The 19,476-nt window shown below is 37.3% G+C and overlaps 1 protein-coding gene across 5 annotated transcripts in view; it reads right to left on the bottom strand.

Moving 5' to 3' along the window:
- Positions 1-16,283: 16,283 nt before the first annotated feature.
- Positions 16,284-19,476, bottom strand: part of COL4A5 (collagen type IV alpha 5 chain) — a 228,983-nt gene continuing 225,790 nt past the window's right edge. For 4 of the 5 annotated variants that reach the window (XM_032620467.1, XM_032620470.1, XM_032620471.1 and 1 more), the window contains 3 exons: positions 18,915-19,029; positions 18,395-18,567; positions 16,284-17,553 (listed from right to left, as the gene is read on the bottom strand). In XM_032620467.1, the coding sequence (XP_032476358.1) occupies positions 17,472-17,553; positions 18,395-18,567; positions 18,915-19,029 (370 nt within the window). In that variant the 3' untranslated portion in view covers positions 16,284-17,471. The remainder of the gene's footprint in view (positions 17,554-18,394; positions 18,568-18,914; positions 19,030-19,476) is intronic. The other variant, XM_032620469.1, reaches the window with a different exon arrangement.

Here is a 19,476-nt window from a genome sequence, read left to right as displayed (position 1 = left end):
TACTTGAAGCCTACTCTGGGGGGGGGGCGGGGGCGGGGTGTGTGTGTTCCATGGATTTTTTTACATTGGCTATAATGAAATAGAATATTCGGTTCTTTGATGTGACCTGATCTTAAATTAACACTCACATCCCATAATCAATTTGCTGACCATTTTATCCCCATCCCTTCTCCAGTTCAGCACCTTCTTCAATGAGCCAGACACCCTTCCTCTGCCCCACTCCCAATTATGTACCCTCTCAATAAGCAGAAGGCCAAGAGAGTAATACCAGACTTCTTTTTGTTAGACAGATGGAGATTTCAGTCGTATCTCCTTTACAGGTGTGATTTTGCTCTTTTAGACAAAATTTAGTGATTGAATCTGGAGACTAGCACCAAGTCTATGCTTAAAGCCTTTGACTCGTGCCACGTAATTTGATGAAGGCATAATCAAGCATGTAGGAGAAGAAAAAATTTCTCTTTGCCCAATGCCAGGCTCACTTGCTGGCCCCGCTGGGAGAAAGTAGAGCAGTGCATGCACATTGATTGACAAAGCTGCTATCCACCAGAAAAGTCAGAGTGGAGCCTGGGGGCAAAAGGAGTAACTGCCCTTGCGCCTTTGCCGGCCTTTGCTGGGCTTGTGCTGGCGTTTCAAACGTCACAGGCAGCCAGCCTCGTTGTGCATGTCCGTGCAAAGGCAGTCTCCTCAATGTGGCTCCCCAAAACTACTAGTTCGATTTCGTTTTGTTTTGTTTTAGAATAGGGTGCGGGTAAAAGCGCTTCACACTTTAATTCTGAAAGTAACTTTTATTCTGTCATTTTTTTTCCTAGAGTGATTACATTGCCACAAAAACACATTTTAGAAGAAAAGTGATGCTTATGGAATTTCATCTTTGTCTACTCCAGATCTGCCTAAAAGAAAGAGAAATAACAGGCTTCTGAATAGAAAGCAACCTGAATTTCTAAAAGCCTACAAGTGGATGCTGTCAGTTGAATGATCCTACAACAGATCATTCGTACTGCTGCCTTATAGATCCAGTGATTTTGAATTTAAAAATTCCCACTGTATTTTGTTTTTGTTTTCTGGCTTCCCTCCCCAATCTGTCTTTTTGAAAGGAAACAAATACTAAAAAGTGAGCATCTCATAACTCATTTCCTCTTTTAAAAAAAATGTTATTTACATATGTGTAAATTTGGCCAATACCCATTTTACTAATGTATAATACTTAGATTAAGTTTTGAAGTTGAAAACCTTTGAAATAAGAGGAGATGAAGAAGAAAGGTATGTTCCTGAGAAGGTAGGTATGATCTGGAATCTTTTTTTCCTGAGTAGTATATACACAAAACTTTTCTTGAGCAAGGAATTAAACACGAACTGAACTGATACCTTGATGGGACATTTCTAATATTTTAAAGGCAGCACCAAAGGGCAGATTATCTCAGTTTTGCTCATTAACAAAACTGCAACATTCTGTCCACATTAAATGTTAACTAAACTGATACACTCTGGGCCTCCCCCTTTCACCTTCCATTCTTCCCCTCTTTCTGGCTCTTTCCTTGACACATACTTTCCCTCCTATGCCCAGGGCTCCTATAAAGAGATCAGTTTCCCATATTCAAGACATTAGTGTATACATATCGATCAATATTCTGACTAAAACTTAAGCCGAAAGGAACCTCTTATAAGGTCTTGTTTCCCTTTGGACAATGAGACTGTGTAAGATGTACCAAATTAAAAAAAAAAGAATCAGAGCAAGCTCCCCCCTCCTGTTTTTGCTTGCCTCTGATGGAAACTGAATTAAGATTTTAGGAACCTGGACCTTTGAGAACATGACACTAACAGGTGGTGATCACAGAGGATAGGTACAAAGGTCTTGAAGCTTGCTTAGAGCTTTGTTATGTGGTGGCACACAAATCACGACTTGTACCATCACTGGCAAACCTCGTCATATCAAAGATGGGTGTGAGTGTCCGTATAACTGTGTGAGTGCTAACGTGTGTGCACACCTTTTGTGTACATGTGATTGTAGATGTACCTGTTGTGCGTAACTCTGTTTAAAAAAATTGCTTTGCATTTAATGTGCAGCTTTGAAATAGTATAATATTTACCAGAAGTTTTTCACCACTTGGTTTTGATGTCTTTGAACGTGTACTTCTATCTTCAAGCAGGCTTATAGTACATGTGTTGCTACACTAACTTTTCCGAAGAACCGAGTTGACTTCTATGAGTTTTCCTTGCCTACCAACCAAAGGGATTTGGGGGGGGCTCTTTACTGTTTGTTCCCTTGTGAGTGGTGCTGAGGAGAGGATAAGGCTGCAGTACCAATCACTACTCCAGTTACTGGTCACTGCTAGGGCATCAGTTTAATCAGTTCCTTCAGACTCTTCTCTTTTTCCAACCTAATCAAAGAATTCAGTGTGGCTTTTGTTCGTTATGGTAACAATGCGTCTTTAGGCAGCCTTTTCTCAAGCCTTCTGTCACCATTTTATTTTCAAGTCAGTTAAGTCATAATGGTTCCGAATTGTGGAATGAAAAGATTATTTGGGGGAAAATGCTGTATTGCTTTATTTGCAAACTAGGCTCAGAGGCTGCCAGCAGACAGGGTACAGCACAGATGTGACACTGCTGAATAAATGAATGGGAAACCTCATACACAACAGTACAAATAGTAACAGGTACAAATAGTCACAGGTACAGCATAACAAATATGCAATCTTTTGACACTACTTCTTAGTTTACAGACACAACTAATTTATTCAGTATTGTGATGGAAGAATCTTTTTAGAATATGTGTACCAATATATCACTTACCGTCCAGCTACCAGTTTATGCTGCTGTTAAGAAAAACCAATGATGGAACGATTTTTTGTGACGTCTACATTTCATTTGGTATCAGACATAGTCACTTGGTCAGTAAAATCTAAAACTTTACAGTTCCAACAGTTCATTACATTTGCTGTTTCTGCTTCACAGATCTGCTTTGAGTTGCTCTGGCTTTGTCTTCCTTTGTAAATACTCTTATATTCTTTTTTCTTTGTAAACATCTCATTTGCAGTTTTGGGAGACAAACGTGCAACTCTGTATAGTGTTTATATATATATCCGACTTGCCTTTCCATAGAGCTACTCGCAATAAATGTGTTCATGAAAGTTATTTGTGTGGAGACTCATTTTTTCTTAATAGTGTCATCTCTACTACTTCATTATAAATATATATTTTCTGCTCCATGGTAGGATCGACTGCATTTTTCAGAATAAAGCAGTTGGGGTAACTGAGGGTTTGGGTTAAAGTTATTATGCCTAGAAACTTGAGGCTTTTTAATAGCGTTAATATCATCTCCCAAGTCTTGATTCTCCAAAAGTGGAGGTTATACTGCGTGGCATGTGGGACCTTAGTTCCACGACCAGGGTTCGAACCCGTGCCCCCTGCAGTGGAAGCACAGGGTCTTAATCCCTGGACCACCAGGGAAGTCCCTGGTGTAGAACTTAACCTGAGTTTTCATGTCAATCCTGATAATGTGTGAATCCTAAGTAGAAGGGACTACTCAATAAGGTTTCAGGTAATCAGTTACAGTTTTCTTTTGTCTCCTTCTCTTGCCACTTACTCTTGCCCTTTAAATGACTCCCTTTTTATTTACTTATTTTTAACCCCTGGGAAGATAAATATGAGTACATGGAAAATTCACCAATGAACAGACAGCAAACATTCATCAGCATTGACGAATGGATTGAATGTCAAGAATATATTAGTAAATTGTATCGTCGGCCTAATCAGAAGCCAAAGGTTTAAAGGAACACTAGACAAATGATCGCATCCCTGATTCCTTCCTTTACCAAATCGCCCTTGCCACAGAGAAGGGCAGTGTAATAAGACTTTGGGACCCATGCTTGCTCAAGGATCAACGGGGAAATGGGGGAGGGATCAGTGGAGTCAGATGGGCCACAGAGTAGGAAGCAGTTCCCACATCATGTGCATAAGCCACGAGCTTCATGGACTGTATGTGGACAATTGAGTTCATTATACAGCTTGAGTTTACTTAATGCACCTAAGAAGTTGTGTGTAAAAGAATATCACAGTGGGAATGTATAGTTAGACTGCCTTTATCATTAGAAAGTGTCCACAACAGAGATCATCTTAAAATCTGTAATTTAAATGTGTATATGTGTACATGTATGTGTACACACATACACATATGTATACATAAATACATATACACACACTTTACAGATTTAATATATCTATTTATCTATATCTATATATATGGATACATAGGTCTGTCTCTCCTCTCTTCAAGGCAGGCAATCTATATTTGCCAAGGCATAGCCCAAATATATTTTTTTCATCCCAAACAGCCCCTCAAAGCCAGATAGGCACATCTGTGCTTTTCAGTCTATATAATCATTGTATACTCACTTGCTGATTCACATCTTAATGGAACTTGAATTCCTGCAATAGTAGGCATAGTCAGTGTGGCTGCTTTGACTATCAGCAGAACTTGCCAGCTGGAAAGCTCTATGTTGAAGAGTTTGTGAACAGAACTTCAGCTTCTCCACTCCTCTAATCACATACATAGCAGCCATGTGCTCACTATACAATGTGAAGGGGTACTGTTTCTTTAAAGCATAAAACCTATTCAGGAGACTTGTCAGGTAAAACATGCCTAAGTATACACAAGTTAAGCACCTTCAGTGACTGCTTAGAAAAATATTACTAGGTGGTAACTGACCCCAAAGGGCATCTTGGAAATGCACCAAAATGCTTTTTTAAATGTTTTGAAAACAAAAATGCTCAAAGGCAGAACCTGGAAAATGTGAGTATGAAAATATGGTAAACCAGATCAGGGCCCCTAATTTATAAAATGTGCAAAAGAGAAATCATGCAAAATTAAGGCGCAGAATGAGGCTCAACTGTATTCTGTTTTAGAAAAACCAATACATTTTCCCTCCAAGACAGGCATTTTAACGGATGCTGGTTTTCAGGCAGCTACCTTAAGTCCCAGTTCGCTGCTTACGCGTACTTTGGAGATAAGAAATGCAACTGAGCTGTACAAAATGCGACAACTTCCCTCCTGTCTCTTGTGTATGATAAATACTAAAGCAATTAGGAACCACTGTTGCATACTACATTGGAATTTGTCAGTAACATCAGTGCTGTGCTATATAAATGGGGGAAACTTTTTGAAGTCCTGAGAATTTCAGAGATGACCACTGATTTAACTTAAACATTTGGGTCCATAGAACTGAAATAGAAACAATCCCCTCCTTGACCCTTCTTGTTTGTTTTTTTTTCTTTTTTTAATTGAGGTATAATTGACATATAAAACTGGTAGTTTCAGGTGTACAGTGTAATGATTCAATATTTGTATACACTGCAAAATGATCACCACAGTAAGTCTGTCACCATCTGTCACCATACAAGGTTACAAAAATTTTTTTTCTTGCCATGAGAACTTTTAAGATTTATTCTCTTAGCAACTTTCAAATATACACTACGATATTATTGATTATAGTCACCATGCTGTACATTAAATCCCCATGATGTATATATTTTATAACTGGAAATTTGTACCTCTTGACCCCCTTCACTTATTTCACCCATCCCCCCTCCCCCCGACAACCACCTTTTTGTTTTCTGTATCTATGGACTTTGTTTTGTTTGTTCATTTGTTTTTGCAGATTCCACGTGTAAGTGAGATCATACGGCATTTGTCTCTCTCTGTCTGACTTCACTTGGCATAATGCCCTCAAGGCCCATCCATCTTGCTGCAAATGGCAAGATTTTATTCTTTTTATGGCTGAGTAGTATTCCATTGTACATATGTACCACATCATCTTTATCCATTCACCCACTGATGGACACTTAGGTTGTTTTCATACCTTGACTATTGTAAATAATGCTGCAATGAACATAGGGGTGCATGTGTCTTTTCAAATTAGTGTGTTTTTTTTAAAACAAATACTCGGAAGTGGAATTGCTCGGTCATGTGGTAGTTTTACCTTTGATTTTTTGAGGAACCTCTATACTTTTTTCCATAGTGGCTGCACCAATTTACATTTCCACCAACAGTGAACTAAGGTTCTCTTTTCTCCACCCTTACCAGCACTTGTTATTTCTTGTCTTTTTGATGATGGCCATTCTGACAGGTGTGAGGTGATATCTCATTTTGGTTTCGATCTGCATTTCCCTGATGATTAGTAATGTTGAGCATCTTTTCATGTACCTATTGACTATCTGTATGTCTTTTTTTTGGGAAAATGTCTATTCATATCCTCTGCTCATTTTTTAAATCAGATTGTTTGGGGTTGTTTTTGTTTGTTTTGTTTTGTATTTTTGTTATTGAGTTATATAGTTCTTTATATATTTTGGATACAAATCCCATATCAGTTATATGCTTTACAAATATTTTCTCCCATTCAGTAGGTTGCCTTTTCATTTTGCTAATGACTTGACTTTTCAATCTCAGAATATGCGTTATAGGTATTCTATTGCACTGGCAGGAACCTGAAATATCATTTCAATAACAAAAGGAGCAAGGAAATATTGAAATGGGAAGCAGATTCTTAAACATCTACAGAAAAATGTGATGCCCACAGTTCATTCTGTATTTCCACACTTGTAACTCGCAAGAAGTTTTTCAACATTTTTGTACTTTCTGCATCATTTTCAGGGAATTGAATGCATATTGGCCATTGAAAATATGTCCATGCTCAGATTTTTGTTATTGTTGTATTTTAACTTTCTCAGAAGCAGTTTAGGAACCATCTTTCTGACCCTGCCTCTTTATTATGTTTTCTTTTCCTCTTTATATTAAGAATATGCTCATTCTAGGAAGACAGGCAGTATTGGTGGTGGTGCTTCGACAGTACTTAGAATTATAGCTAAATATCTCACATTAATTACACAGTAGATATAACGCATATAAGATACAGAAACCGCAAAAAACTTTTTTTGCAAGACTACCAGGTCTTTTGGTGGGAGCACGACAATGACAGTAGGTCAACCTTTTAGTTGTCAAGGGTTCCAGTTTGGTTCCTTAACACCTTAGAAAACTACACTTGACTCTTAGTTTGTATAGAGTTGATACTCTGGAATTGGGTTTAGAACTACAAGGGATCTTAGACATTGTATAGACCAGGCCCTACCACCCTTCCAGCTACTTCTCTTTTCATCTACTTCTCTCCCTTGGAGAAGTCTATTTTAACCATCTTTCCTAGCTATTAAAGTCCTAATAAGAGGTCTAGTAGGAGAATAGGATGTAATGATTGGAAAGATTTCTTCTTAGTCTAGAGTTCTATGACCCATGATACATGAATAAAAATGAGAGTTTGCCATATAGGATTTGAAAGGAGGATTTTCACTTCTCCTTCCCTGTTTTCATACTTCCCACCCCCACTAAGAAATGTGTTCATTACACCAATGGTGCTCACAATATTTCACTTTGTGGATTCAGAGCCTAAAACCGTTTTTTCTACTTTCCCCACTAACAATAAAGTAAAAGACTGTATTACTAAAGTTAATGAGAAAAATATCTTATCTGAAACTCCAACTGTTAAATCACAGCTGAGACAAAAGACTAGGCTATCCTAATACAAATATTCATATTACAAGCGGTAACAGATGACCCTACAGTTAAAGCCCTATGTGCCATACAGTAAACAAAATCCTCTACAAAGATTTTGACCTACTGTTGTAATGAATATTTGCCCTGTGCTGGCACCAAGTAACTGTAAGTAATGAGATATGAGACTTCCACTTCTGGCCAAGGTAGACCATATTTAATCTCCCACCTGAACAACTGAAAAAAGAACCTCAGAATATGAAACAAGGGGTTTCAAGACACTAGATATCAAGTAATAAAGAATACTGATCCCTAAGAGATGAGAAACAAACTCGCTAAGACCTACATCTGCCCTGTCTTACTGCCTTGAGAACAACTTCAGGTCATGGAGCAGGGTTGTGGAATCTAAGCCAATTCCTTGAATTAAAGAGATGGACCTCTAAGTCCGAGGAGGTCAATGTGGCTAGAATTCATGGCATAGATAAGACAAAAGACAGAGAAGATTCAAATTATTAAAATCAGATATTAAAAGGGGGCATTACTACTGACATTACACAGATAAAAATGACTATAAAAGAATACTATGAACAATTGTATGTGAACAAATTAGACACATTAAATGGAATAGACATATTTCTAGAAGGACACAAACTGCCGAAACTGACAATAAATAATGGAAAAACTGAATAGATATAACAAGTAAAAAGATTGAATAATTAATTTTAAAACGTCCCACATGTAAAAGCCTAGAACAAGATAACTGGTGAATTCTACCAAATGTTTAAAGAAGAATTAATACCAATCATTCACAGAATTTCCCAGAAAAATTGAAGAGGAGGCAAAACATCTCAACTCATTTCATGAGGCCAAAACCTCATAGATACCAAAATCTTGATACCAAAACATGAGAGAGACACCACAAAAAACTACAGACCAATATTCCTTATGAATATAGACACAAAATCTTTAAAAAAACAAACAAACAATAAAAGCCACTAGCAAATCCAGCTAAGCAACATATAAAAAGCACAGGACCAGACAGCTTCACTGGTGAAATCTACCAAACATTTAAAGAAGAATTAATAAAACCCTGGTTAAACTCTTCCAAAAAATTGAAGAGGAGGGAACACTTCCTAAGTCATTCTATGAGGTCAGTAGTATGCTGATAAGGCACTACAAGAAAACTACAGATTCACATCCCTTATGAATATTGATGTGAAAAATCCTCAACAAAATGCTAGCAAAACAAATTCAAAAGCATCTTAAGAGGATTATACATCACGATCAAGTGGGATTTATACCAGAATGCAAGGTTGGTTCAACATATTAAAATCCATCAATGTGATATACCTAATTAATAGAATGAAGGAAAAACTCACATGATTATCTCATTGATGCATAAAAATCATTTGACAATATTCAACAACCCTTCATGATAAAAACATTCACCAACTTGGAATAGAAGGGAAGTTCCTCAACCTGACAAAGGGCATCTATGAAAAACCACAGCTAACATCATACTTAATGGTGAAAGACTAAAACTTCTCCCCTTAGATTAGAAACAAGAGAAAGGTGTCCATTCTAATCATCTCTATTTAATATTATACTGGAGTTTCTAGCCTGATCAATTAATAACAGAAAATGAATAAAAGCATAAAGCTTGGAAAGGAAGAAGTAAAACTACTTCTATTTGCTAATGACATGACCTTATATATAGAAAATCCTAAGAAATCCACTAAAAACTATTCAAGCTAACAAATGCATTTAGTAAAGTTATAGGATACTAAGATCAATATACAAAAAAATTGTGTTTCTATACACAAGCAGTTAACAGTTGAAAAAGAGAATTAAGGGGAAATTTCCATTTACAGCAGTGTAAAAAAGAATAAAATACTTAGGAATAAATTAAATAAAAGAACTACAACATTTGTTCACTGAAAACTACAGAACATCATTGAAAGAAGTTAAAGAAGACCTATATAAATGATAAGACATCCTGTGTTCATTGGTTGGAATAGTGATTATTAAAATACAAAATTCCCCAGAGTGAGGCACAGATTCAGTGCAATTTATCAAAATCCCAGTTGGCTATATTTTCCCTTGAAGTAAGTGACAAGCTGATCCTAAAACTTATATGGAATCACAAGGGAGACTGAATAAGCCAAAACAATCCTTAAAAATAAGAACAAAGTTGGAAGACTCACACTTGACAATTTCAAAACTTACTAAAATGTTACAGTAATTAACTGTGTGGTACTGGCATAAAGACAGACATATAGATCAATGGAATGGAATTGAGAGTCCAGAAATAAACCCACACATTTGTGATCAATTGATTTTTCAAAGGATGCCAAGACAATTCCATGGGGGGAAAATAGTCTTTTCAACAAATTGTTTTGGAACAACTGAATAGCCACATGCAAAAGAATGAAGTTGGACCTTTACCTCACGCCATGTATAAAAACTAACTCAGAATGAATCAAAGACTTAAATGTAAGAGCTAAAACTATAAAACTCTTAGAAGAAAACATAGGGGCAAATCTTCATGACCTTGGATTAGATATGATTCCAACAGCAAAAGCAACAAAAGGAAAAATAGATAAATAGGATTTCATCAAAATTAAAACCCTTTATACTTGAAAGGACACCATCAAGAAAGTAACAAGATGACTCTCAGAATGGAAGAAAATATTTGGAAATATTGATAAGGGACTAGTATTCAGAGTGCACGAAGTACTCTTACAGCTCAACAGTAAAAAGAAAAATAACCCAACTTAAAAATGGGCAAAACATCTGAAGAGACATTTCTCTAAAGAAGACACGCAAATGGCCAACAAGCATACAAAAGATGTTCAACATCATTAGGCGTTAGGAAAATGCAAATCAAAACAATGAGATACCACTTTGCACCCACTGGTGTAAATATTCATGCACCTAATAAGAGATCTTCAAAATAGATGAAGCAAAACCTGACAGACCTGCAAGGAGAAAAGCCTTAGCACATTGTCATGTGCCCATGGCTGCTTCTGCTTGCTCAGAGAGGACAAAAGAAAATACTAGTTTCTCCACAATAAGATACCACCTCACACCTGTCAGAATGGCTATCATCAAAAAGTCTACAAATAACAAATGTTGGTGAGGATGTGGAGAAAAGGGAACCCTTGTACACTGTTGGTGGGAATGTAAATTGGTGCAGCCACTATGGAAAACATTACGGAGGTTCCTCAAAAAACTAAAAATAGAATTACCATATGATCCAGCAATTCCACTCCTGGGTATAAATCAGAAGAAAATGAAAATACTAATCTGTAAAGATAATATGCACCTCAATGTTCATAGCAGGACTATATACAATTGCCAAGATATGGAAGCAACCTAAGTGTCCATCAACAGATGGATGGACAAAGAAGATGTTGTGTATATCTATCTATCCATCTATCTATCTATCTACCTATCTATCTATTTATCTAGACAGATATACACAATGGAATATTACTCAGCCATAAAAAAGAATGCCATTTGCAACAACATGAATGGACTTGGAGGGCATTATGCTAAGTGAAATAAATCAGAGAAAGACAAATACTATATGTTTTCATTTATATGTAGAATCTAAAAAATAAAACGAATGAATGTAACAAAACAGAAACAGACAGATATATAGAACAAAGTAGTGGTTATCAGTGGGGAGAGGCAAGATAGCAGTAGAGGATTAAGAGGTACAAACTACCATGTATAAAATAAATAAGCCACAAGGATATATAGTACACGCAGGGAATATAGCCAAAATTTTATAATAACCATAAGTGGAATATAACCTTTAAAATTGTGAATTACTATGCTGTACGCCTGAAACATATAATATTGTAAATCAAGTATACTTCAATTAAAAAAAAACTGAATACAGGAAAAAAAAGAAAATACCGCTTTCTCAGAGCAGGAGAAGGATGCATTTGTGAAAATGGCTTTAGACTGTTATCTCTTTCCACTCCATGTGGGCAGTTTTCTGTGCTGCTGCTGGACTTGAGGTGGGCAACAGCTGCCACCTGAAAGTACACAGTTAATTTAAGAACATATTTAAGTCTAGTAATCTCAAAGCCTGGCTTCTTACTGTACTGATTATTATAAGCTAAGCAGGGCCCTATTTTAGCCTACATGTTTTCCAACTTGTCTTCAACCTTCCCTTCATTTTTATTCTGATAAGTAACCACATACTGCTTGGCCCAGTTGGTTTGATGTTGTTTCATTTGATTCCCAGCCTAAATTTCTGCAGAAGGGAGCCAAATAAGGAAAGTTATTGCATGTAAAGTATGACCAGTGAAGGTTATAGTTAGCAAACTCTAGTTGCTTCTGTGTGTTTATGTATGCTGGTGTTAATGAAATATAATGAACTTTCCTGTTGGAACTAAAGAAAAGTTCCCCTCCCCAGAGTACTTTTTACATTGTTTAAAATAGACAATAGAGAGTATCTGCATGGTCTCAGGTTTACATAGCAATCAATACACACCGGTCCTTACTTGGACACTAGTAGCACTGAAGTGTTCGTAGATCAGAGCATTCAAATTCCAGGCGCTCATCTAGATTCAAGATCCCCAAGGAAGGTCATGTGAGGCGGACACCAGGCCAGGCTCACAAGGTTTACTTTCACTACAGAGACTTGGACCAGACAGACAAAATTATCCTGAGGTACCGTGGGTTTACTGTAAGTCCCCTATGTCCAAGGGCTAATTCTAAAGGGTCTCAGGTGCTGCAGTGGTGCTGGGAAAAATCACTCATCATTAACTAGGAACCAAGATTTTCAAAACATGCAACTTATCACTTCTCATGAGGCAGAGAGCCCTGTAGTGGCAGGAATCTCCAATACATAGGATTCTGAATTTTTTGATACAGGCATCTTCATGACTAGATGGTGATGATTAGATTCTGAGTGAAAAAGAGCTTAGTGGTTTGTTCTATGACCTTGAGAAAGTCACTTAACCATTCTAAGGCTCAGCTTCTGCATCTGTAAAATGCAGTTTGAATAGATCAGCACTGTTGAGGTTCAGATGAAATAATGTTTAAAGAATGACATTTTAATGAGAACTATATAAATGTAAGGTGTTACTCTTGTTTGCTACTGAGGCATCAGTGATAGTGTTTCTTACAGCCCAAGCAAGAGTCAAATTACTGCATCAGAGAAAGACACAAAAACCTGGCATCTGGTTTACCATTCTGGCTTGCAATAGACTGGCAATAGCAAACACTTTACTGGCCCCAAGGAAATCAACCAGAAAACTATTTCACTTTAAATGAAAATATCTTCACTTCTTGGCAGGCTCCATGTGGCCCTGGTTGAAATTTACAAGTAGTCTCAGACTGCCTTTGGCTTTAGAGGCTGTCGCATCTTCCATAATCCCCAGTCTAAGTATTCATTCTGGTACCCTTGATGAACACAGGGAAGCAGATCTGAAGTATTTCTGCTGGCTCACCTTTCACAGGGACTCTTGAAGTTAGAACACCACTTGTTTTAGGTGACTTAAATTGTCTATTTCTTGGCCTAGTAATACTTCGGGGTTTTTAACTAACTACAGGCGTGTACACCTGACTTGGCAGATTTCTCTAGGGGAAGTAGTACTACTAGGAGTTTTCTTTCTGGAGCTTTCAGGGATCAGTTACCAGTGCTTAGCATCTAGTCTGCCAACTGAGAATCTTCATTCAGAGTAGGAAGAAGCAAGCCAAATGACCACCTTGAGGGAAGTCAAGATGCATTCTTTAGAGCTCCAGTGAAACAATATTTGAAAAAAGTTAAATAATTTAAGATTAACAAATATATTTTGCCTCGTTTCACCCTAAGAACCTTGGAACACAGCTTCCAATAAAGCTTGGTAAACTAGGTCTTAGATTAAGTGATGTTAAGTCGTTTCCGTTGGCTTATCCCTCAGTACAAAGTGGCAGATGCTAATCATGCATGTCAGTTTTATCAATTCAGCCTCATTGTGCCACCTGCAGAATAAAGCACCTCCAACAGATTTTGGAAACAAGAAGCAGTTGCTCATTTGTCAGGTTATCAACAACATACAATACACTTATATTAGGATAGTCTGAGGAGAGCTTAATTAGAAAGATATAGGGAGTCTGTAGGGAAACCACAAAAGGTAATGCAGGAATCCAGGGCGAGCAGCACAGCAACAGCAGACTTGTCATCATAAACATAGACCTGAAGGGACGAGAAGAGGCTACTACAATCAGAGGGGGAGATAATTAAGAAGAACAGGTCATCTTGAGAGGAGCAGAGACATTCAATTGAGGAGTACAAGCCAACCTGAGGTGACCCTAGAGGCCCCATAAAAATAAATACCCTAATCTCAGTCTTGCACATCACTCTGTTATCCTGTTGGGGAATCGCATTGGTTGAACCCAAGCAGAAGCCAGAGAGCACAGTAACCCTCGGGGGCAGAAAGCAGGGTGAAGAATGCAATGTGAATCTGGAAGAGGAAAACAGAAGACATGTGGCATAAATTGGTATGATACCAGCAATTCGTCATCCTGTGGGGTCAGGTGTTGGGCATGCTGTCTACTCATAAAAGAAGAGAATTACGGTTACATAAATGTGATTTTAGCCTGCCCATGTGTTAGAGAATGGGTTGGTGAGCCAGCTTTCTCCAGGCAGCTACTGCTGGCAAAAAGCCTCATGATCTGTCCTAGTCCGGCCTAGAATTAGATTTGGTAATAACAGCATACCTATTCTTAGGAGTAAATATTAGAGTGACTACCTATTTTTCTGGTTGAGTTGATTTTAGATTCCTATCTATTATGGTGCCCTACAGCTAATAAGTATCTAATGAACGTTTGTTGCTATGGAACTTGGGAGACAGGCCTAGCTCAACTTTTTCCTTCCATGTCCCAACTTACGAGTGCTTCTACCGTAAAAACCTTCCAAACATCCTGAATATACTCTAGAAACCACTGCTGTAAAATGGAAATGACATATGATTTAAAAATATTATTCAATTTATTTTGGAGCTGCCTATGGATGAAGGTGTTTTTACAGTCCAGTCTGAGAACAGAGCTTCTCTGCTAAAGAAGCCGATTGAAATCCTGGCCAAACAAAAGTGGCTGCATAGGGGAGCAGGGACATTTGCTTCTGTGTTGAGAGGCACAGGAATTACTACCAGAGCCAACTCTTAATCAGGCTCTTAAGAAAATCTTTGACAGCAAAGTTGTCCCTTATCTTGGATGCAGATATTGGGTAACTGGGCCACCTCTTAAAATACTTGCTATTGATCTTTATGAGGATGAAAGAATACATGAAGCTAAACCAAGGAATCTCATCAACAATGAGCTCAACAAATATATGCTGACATTTATTTTTTTCCCATGTTGATTTATTTTTATAGGCGATAGTGCCCTCTTGTGATTAACATATGAATAAACTTCTGATGGCTTGGCATGACCAGTGAGATTTCAATTAAACATGCCAATTGAGGCAAAGAACCTCACTGGCACCATAAGAAATAGAAAGTGTTTTTCAAATTTGCCCAGGTGAGAAAAGGCATTGTATAGTCACAAGGTGTCCAGCGAAAACACTTTTGGAAGTTTTGGAGATGATGAGTGTGATAGCAGTGTGGCATACACACACACACACATATCTCATTTGGTTGGTACATGTAATAACTGTTTGTATCTGATTAAGCAGAACAGTTCATTCATTGCCTGCCTATGTGGGAAAACCATTAACTGTATTTGACTGCAAAACTCACTATAGGTAACTACTAGAGCAGTTACATCAGAATAATCTTTGAATATTCAGTGGCAAGGGTGAGTCAACAACATTAAGATCCTGGAACGGACTGGGTTCATGTACTTTAAACAACAAAGCAGGGCTGGGGATAGTTAGGGGATTTAAGAAACACAAAACCAGCTGCACATGCAACTATTAAAATATAAAATATTAGGAGGTTCTTTCTGAGCCAAGATTTTCAACCAGCTAAACATGAGAGGGAAAGCTACAAACAGCAAAACCTCTGGAATCAGTGTTTACAGCTGTAACTCAAGGAGCAACCTTCAGGTGTACAGCATATAGAAAAATGTATGGGATGTAATGTGGCATTTTCACTTACAATTACCCGTTAGTGTTTTCATGCGTGTAGCTCATGGAAAAATAAAGCTAGAATTTGCAATTGGCTAGCTTTGAAATCAACAGTATTATGAGCAATCAGCACTATGATCTACCATTATTTAGAACCTAAATTTTACCACTATACACTCTAAGCTTTAGTTTTTACATGGGTTCATATTAGGGTCTAAAATTCTCAAAATCATTTGGTTGTTTCATATCTTAGCTATAATACACATTTTATTATAGAGGCAAGTCCTCAACGATTTTAGAGAGCTACATGTGTTCATTCTTAATCATTAGGAATATTAACTCACTAATCTGCTTTAAAGATTATTAATGAATTCTTCCCAAAATAGAAAGTAGTTCTGCTTCCTTTCTCAGCCATCAACACAATGTTGTTAATAAATTTATTACCTCAAAAATACTTTCCAAGGAGTTGTTTTCTTCATTGGAAAAAGTACATTACTATGTCTCCTATCAGGTATCAGAGTGATCAAAGTCTGCAGAAACTCCTTTTGCTTTAGAACTGCTCTAAATGATTCTCTGAGAAGGCAGACTACCTGTTGATGTGCAGATGTGTAGTCTATCTGTAAATGAGCAGATTTTTACACATAGCCTGAAGAGATACACAACAAACCATCCTTACAACATATGATATCTTTAATTAAATTGATATTGGTGAGTTAAAAAACATTAAGTGAGAAGATGACAGCTAGGGAAATAAGGTATTCTTATGACTATTTATAATAAAACGTTTAAAATAAAAAAGTAAGAAACATCAATTGGCTTTGTAATTGAAGAGAGAAGACTAAGTATTGTCTTCCCAGTTCTTGTACAAGCACAGCCCACAGGAGAATAATTCTTACATAAAAAGCACAGGGAAAAGAATTGTCAATTTTTTAAATACATTTTTGTTTCTCAAAATTATTTGGGAGAACTTTGCCCAGTCGGGGATGAGCAAAAACAAGATGTAAGAAACATCAAAGCTGGGGGCATCTAGTGTTAAGAGTGTCTTGGAGAATACAGCAAAAGAGAAATTACTTCATTAAATATTATAATTTGGTATGTAACATGTACATTTAAAATTCTGATTAAAGTGACTAAAAATGACCTATTTTTTTAAAAAAAAGTCAAATAAGAACTTAGGGGATAAAACTCAAGTTATATTCACTCTCGGTAATAACTCGATGCGAGAATATAAATTCTCTCACTTTGATAAACATGGATATAAAATCTTGCTGTTTGTATTCTAGGTTTTCCTAAGTTTTCTGTAAAGAGTGATTCATGTCAGGTCACATCTAAATGACTCAACATTTTGAGCTAAAAGGCTGTTTACACAATATACACATTCTGTACTTACAGAGCAAAATAAGCTTAACACTTTTATATTAAAAAACTGGGATACAGTAGGATTAGTAGCACCATGAAAAATAATTCTTCCCCCAAACTGCAGTCTTTTATTTTACTCAGTGTGATTCTTCTCTTAATTGAATTTTTAACGTGCCATTTTAGTTACTGGGCAAAATATATAATCTTCATCTTATAATCCTTGGGGAAAGTCATTCTGGACCCAAAAAGTAAATTCATTTCCTTATTTTGTTCGTAGAAAAATAGTAGAGACCTTGCTCTGGCACATTGCTGAGGTACATTTGAATCTTCATGATTACTAGTCAGCATGTTCTCCTGGTCATATATAGTAGCACCATTGGTGGCAGCAGTGGTAAAGTTGGGGAGAGTGAGACGTTGCATCCTGGGAAATATATATATATATATATATATACATATATATATATATATATATCACATTTAAAAACACACAAGGAATTCTTCAAAATGTTATGTCCTCTTCATGCACACTTGACATCGACTAATACGTGTCCTCAAGTCTCCTGCTTTCAGCGTTTCTGACTGAGGTTTGCTGGGAAATAAGAAACAAGATTATCAGATTAGCCTTTTCTGGTATTTGGTTCAAATTCATATGTAAACATTCTCTTTGTGTTTCAGTAGCTCTTCTGATGACTTACTGGTTAACTTTTGAGCAATGCAATCTAACGCAATGACTGCTATAGCCTAAGAGTCATTAGTGGTCATAGGTATTTTTGTGATTCTCCTCCCTGCTGCCATTACCCTTGTCTATTTGTCTCTCCCTCTCTTTCTCTTATACATTTTTTTAATGGTCCTAGAATGAGAGGGATCTGGGCAATTGATGATGAATAAATGATAATACATAACACATAACAATTACATAAAGATAATACATAAGAAAAATATTAATGATAACAAAAAAAGCAACATATAAAAATAAATTGAAATTGGAAAAAAAATTCCAATAGGATAAAGTAGCCTGAGGTACATGTATCATACGTGGTCTTACTCAGTCAAACACTTGGATGAGAGCCTTGAAAACATTCTGGGAAAGGAGACTACTGGACTGGGGAAGGCAACACAGATTATTGCTTCAATTTCTGGGGTGGCTTCAGTTGCTCACTTGTTATTGAGCAGGTCACATAACCTTTCCTTGCTCTGTTTTGCTTTTGAAGAATTATTACCAAGCCATCTCAAACTACATATACCTATTATTAGCCAAGTCTGCTTTGCTGACCTGAATCTGGTATATGAGGAGAACAAGCAAGAATAAACGACATGGTCCTTTAAATTCCTAATATTTGTTGGGTATAAACCATCCATGAACTGCCTCTCTGTTCGCTAGCACCTCTGAAGGAAGCTTAGGACCTAAACTAAAGCCATAAGCACCTTACCTGAACATGTCTGACACATCTACAGTTGCCAGCCAAAAGCTGTAGGAGTTGGCGTAATAGTTGCAGGTCCCCCGCCCATGACACTCAATGAAGGGAGCTGAACGAAACTCTTCCAAGCAGGAACCAGGGGAGGCCAGGGCTTGACCTGAGCCCTCTGCCCCTGCACTTGTGTGCTAGAAAAGACAAGGGAAAATGTGCCACAATACCCATGTGCCATGATACCCTAGCGAACATCCAAAGATATATGCTGAGCTGGGCCAAAAATTCAAAGCCAGTGAAGGAACTAGAGCCAGTGGTAACAGAACAGTATCCACACCAAAAGTATCCAACAGAAGAAACAGGCAGATTATGAAAATATGTTCCAGCAAATGTATGAGAGGGAACACAGTGCTTGGATAGAAGCTATATGAGGTTCAAGCTTCCTACTACATAAATGATACGGATTCCTCATATTAGATAGAAATGTAGATATGACGGACAGTCAGCTTTGATGACAAAGACAAGGAAGAGTGTTGCATACCATCATGAAGGAATAACCAATCCAGAGAGAATCCCATCCCTGAGGACAACGGGGAATCTGGATGGTCTGACTGTGAACTGCAATCACCACGGCCGGAGCTTCACATACTGCACATCTGGTAAGGGAAAGGCAGAAGGAACACAATCTACAGAGTAAGCATGTGGGAAATAGCAGTCCCTCTTCTTTGGAAGGCTTCCTGGTATAAAAGCCCATTAAGGTGTCTTCAGTGCTCAGAAAAAGAGGAGAAAAACGTACTTTGAGAATTGCTTTTGCATAAGCCCAGTCTCCCAATATACATAATAAATTTATAAATGAAAAGTGTAAGCTTTTTAAAAAAAGAAACTACAGAAACCACTGCTACAGCATTTTCATTTTCTATTCTGCCCTAAATTTGTATCCATACTTGCTATAGTCAATGTCATAATTGCTGTAAGAGTTTGGCTTAGTGTACCGCACATACTACTTGCTGTCAAAGTGCCCAACTGGAGGGGAGACATTTAGTAATGCTAAAACTGTGGTAAGAACAATGTCTAGCAAACTTAAAAAGACAAGAAACAGACAC

This window comes from Phocoena sinus, chromosome X (assembly GCF_008692025.1).
Source record: "Phocoena sinus isolate mPhoSin1 chromosome X, mPhoSin1.pri, whole genome shotgun sequence".
NCBI lineage: Eukaryota > Metazoa > Chordata > Mammalia > Artiodactyla > Phocoenidae > Phocoena > Phocoena sinus.
The sequence above is the reverse complement of the archived record's forward strand: the minus strand, read 5'-3'. Positions and strand labels throughout refer to the sequence as shown.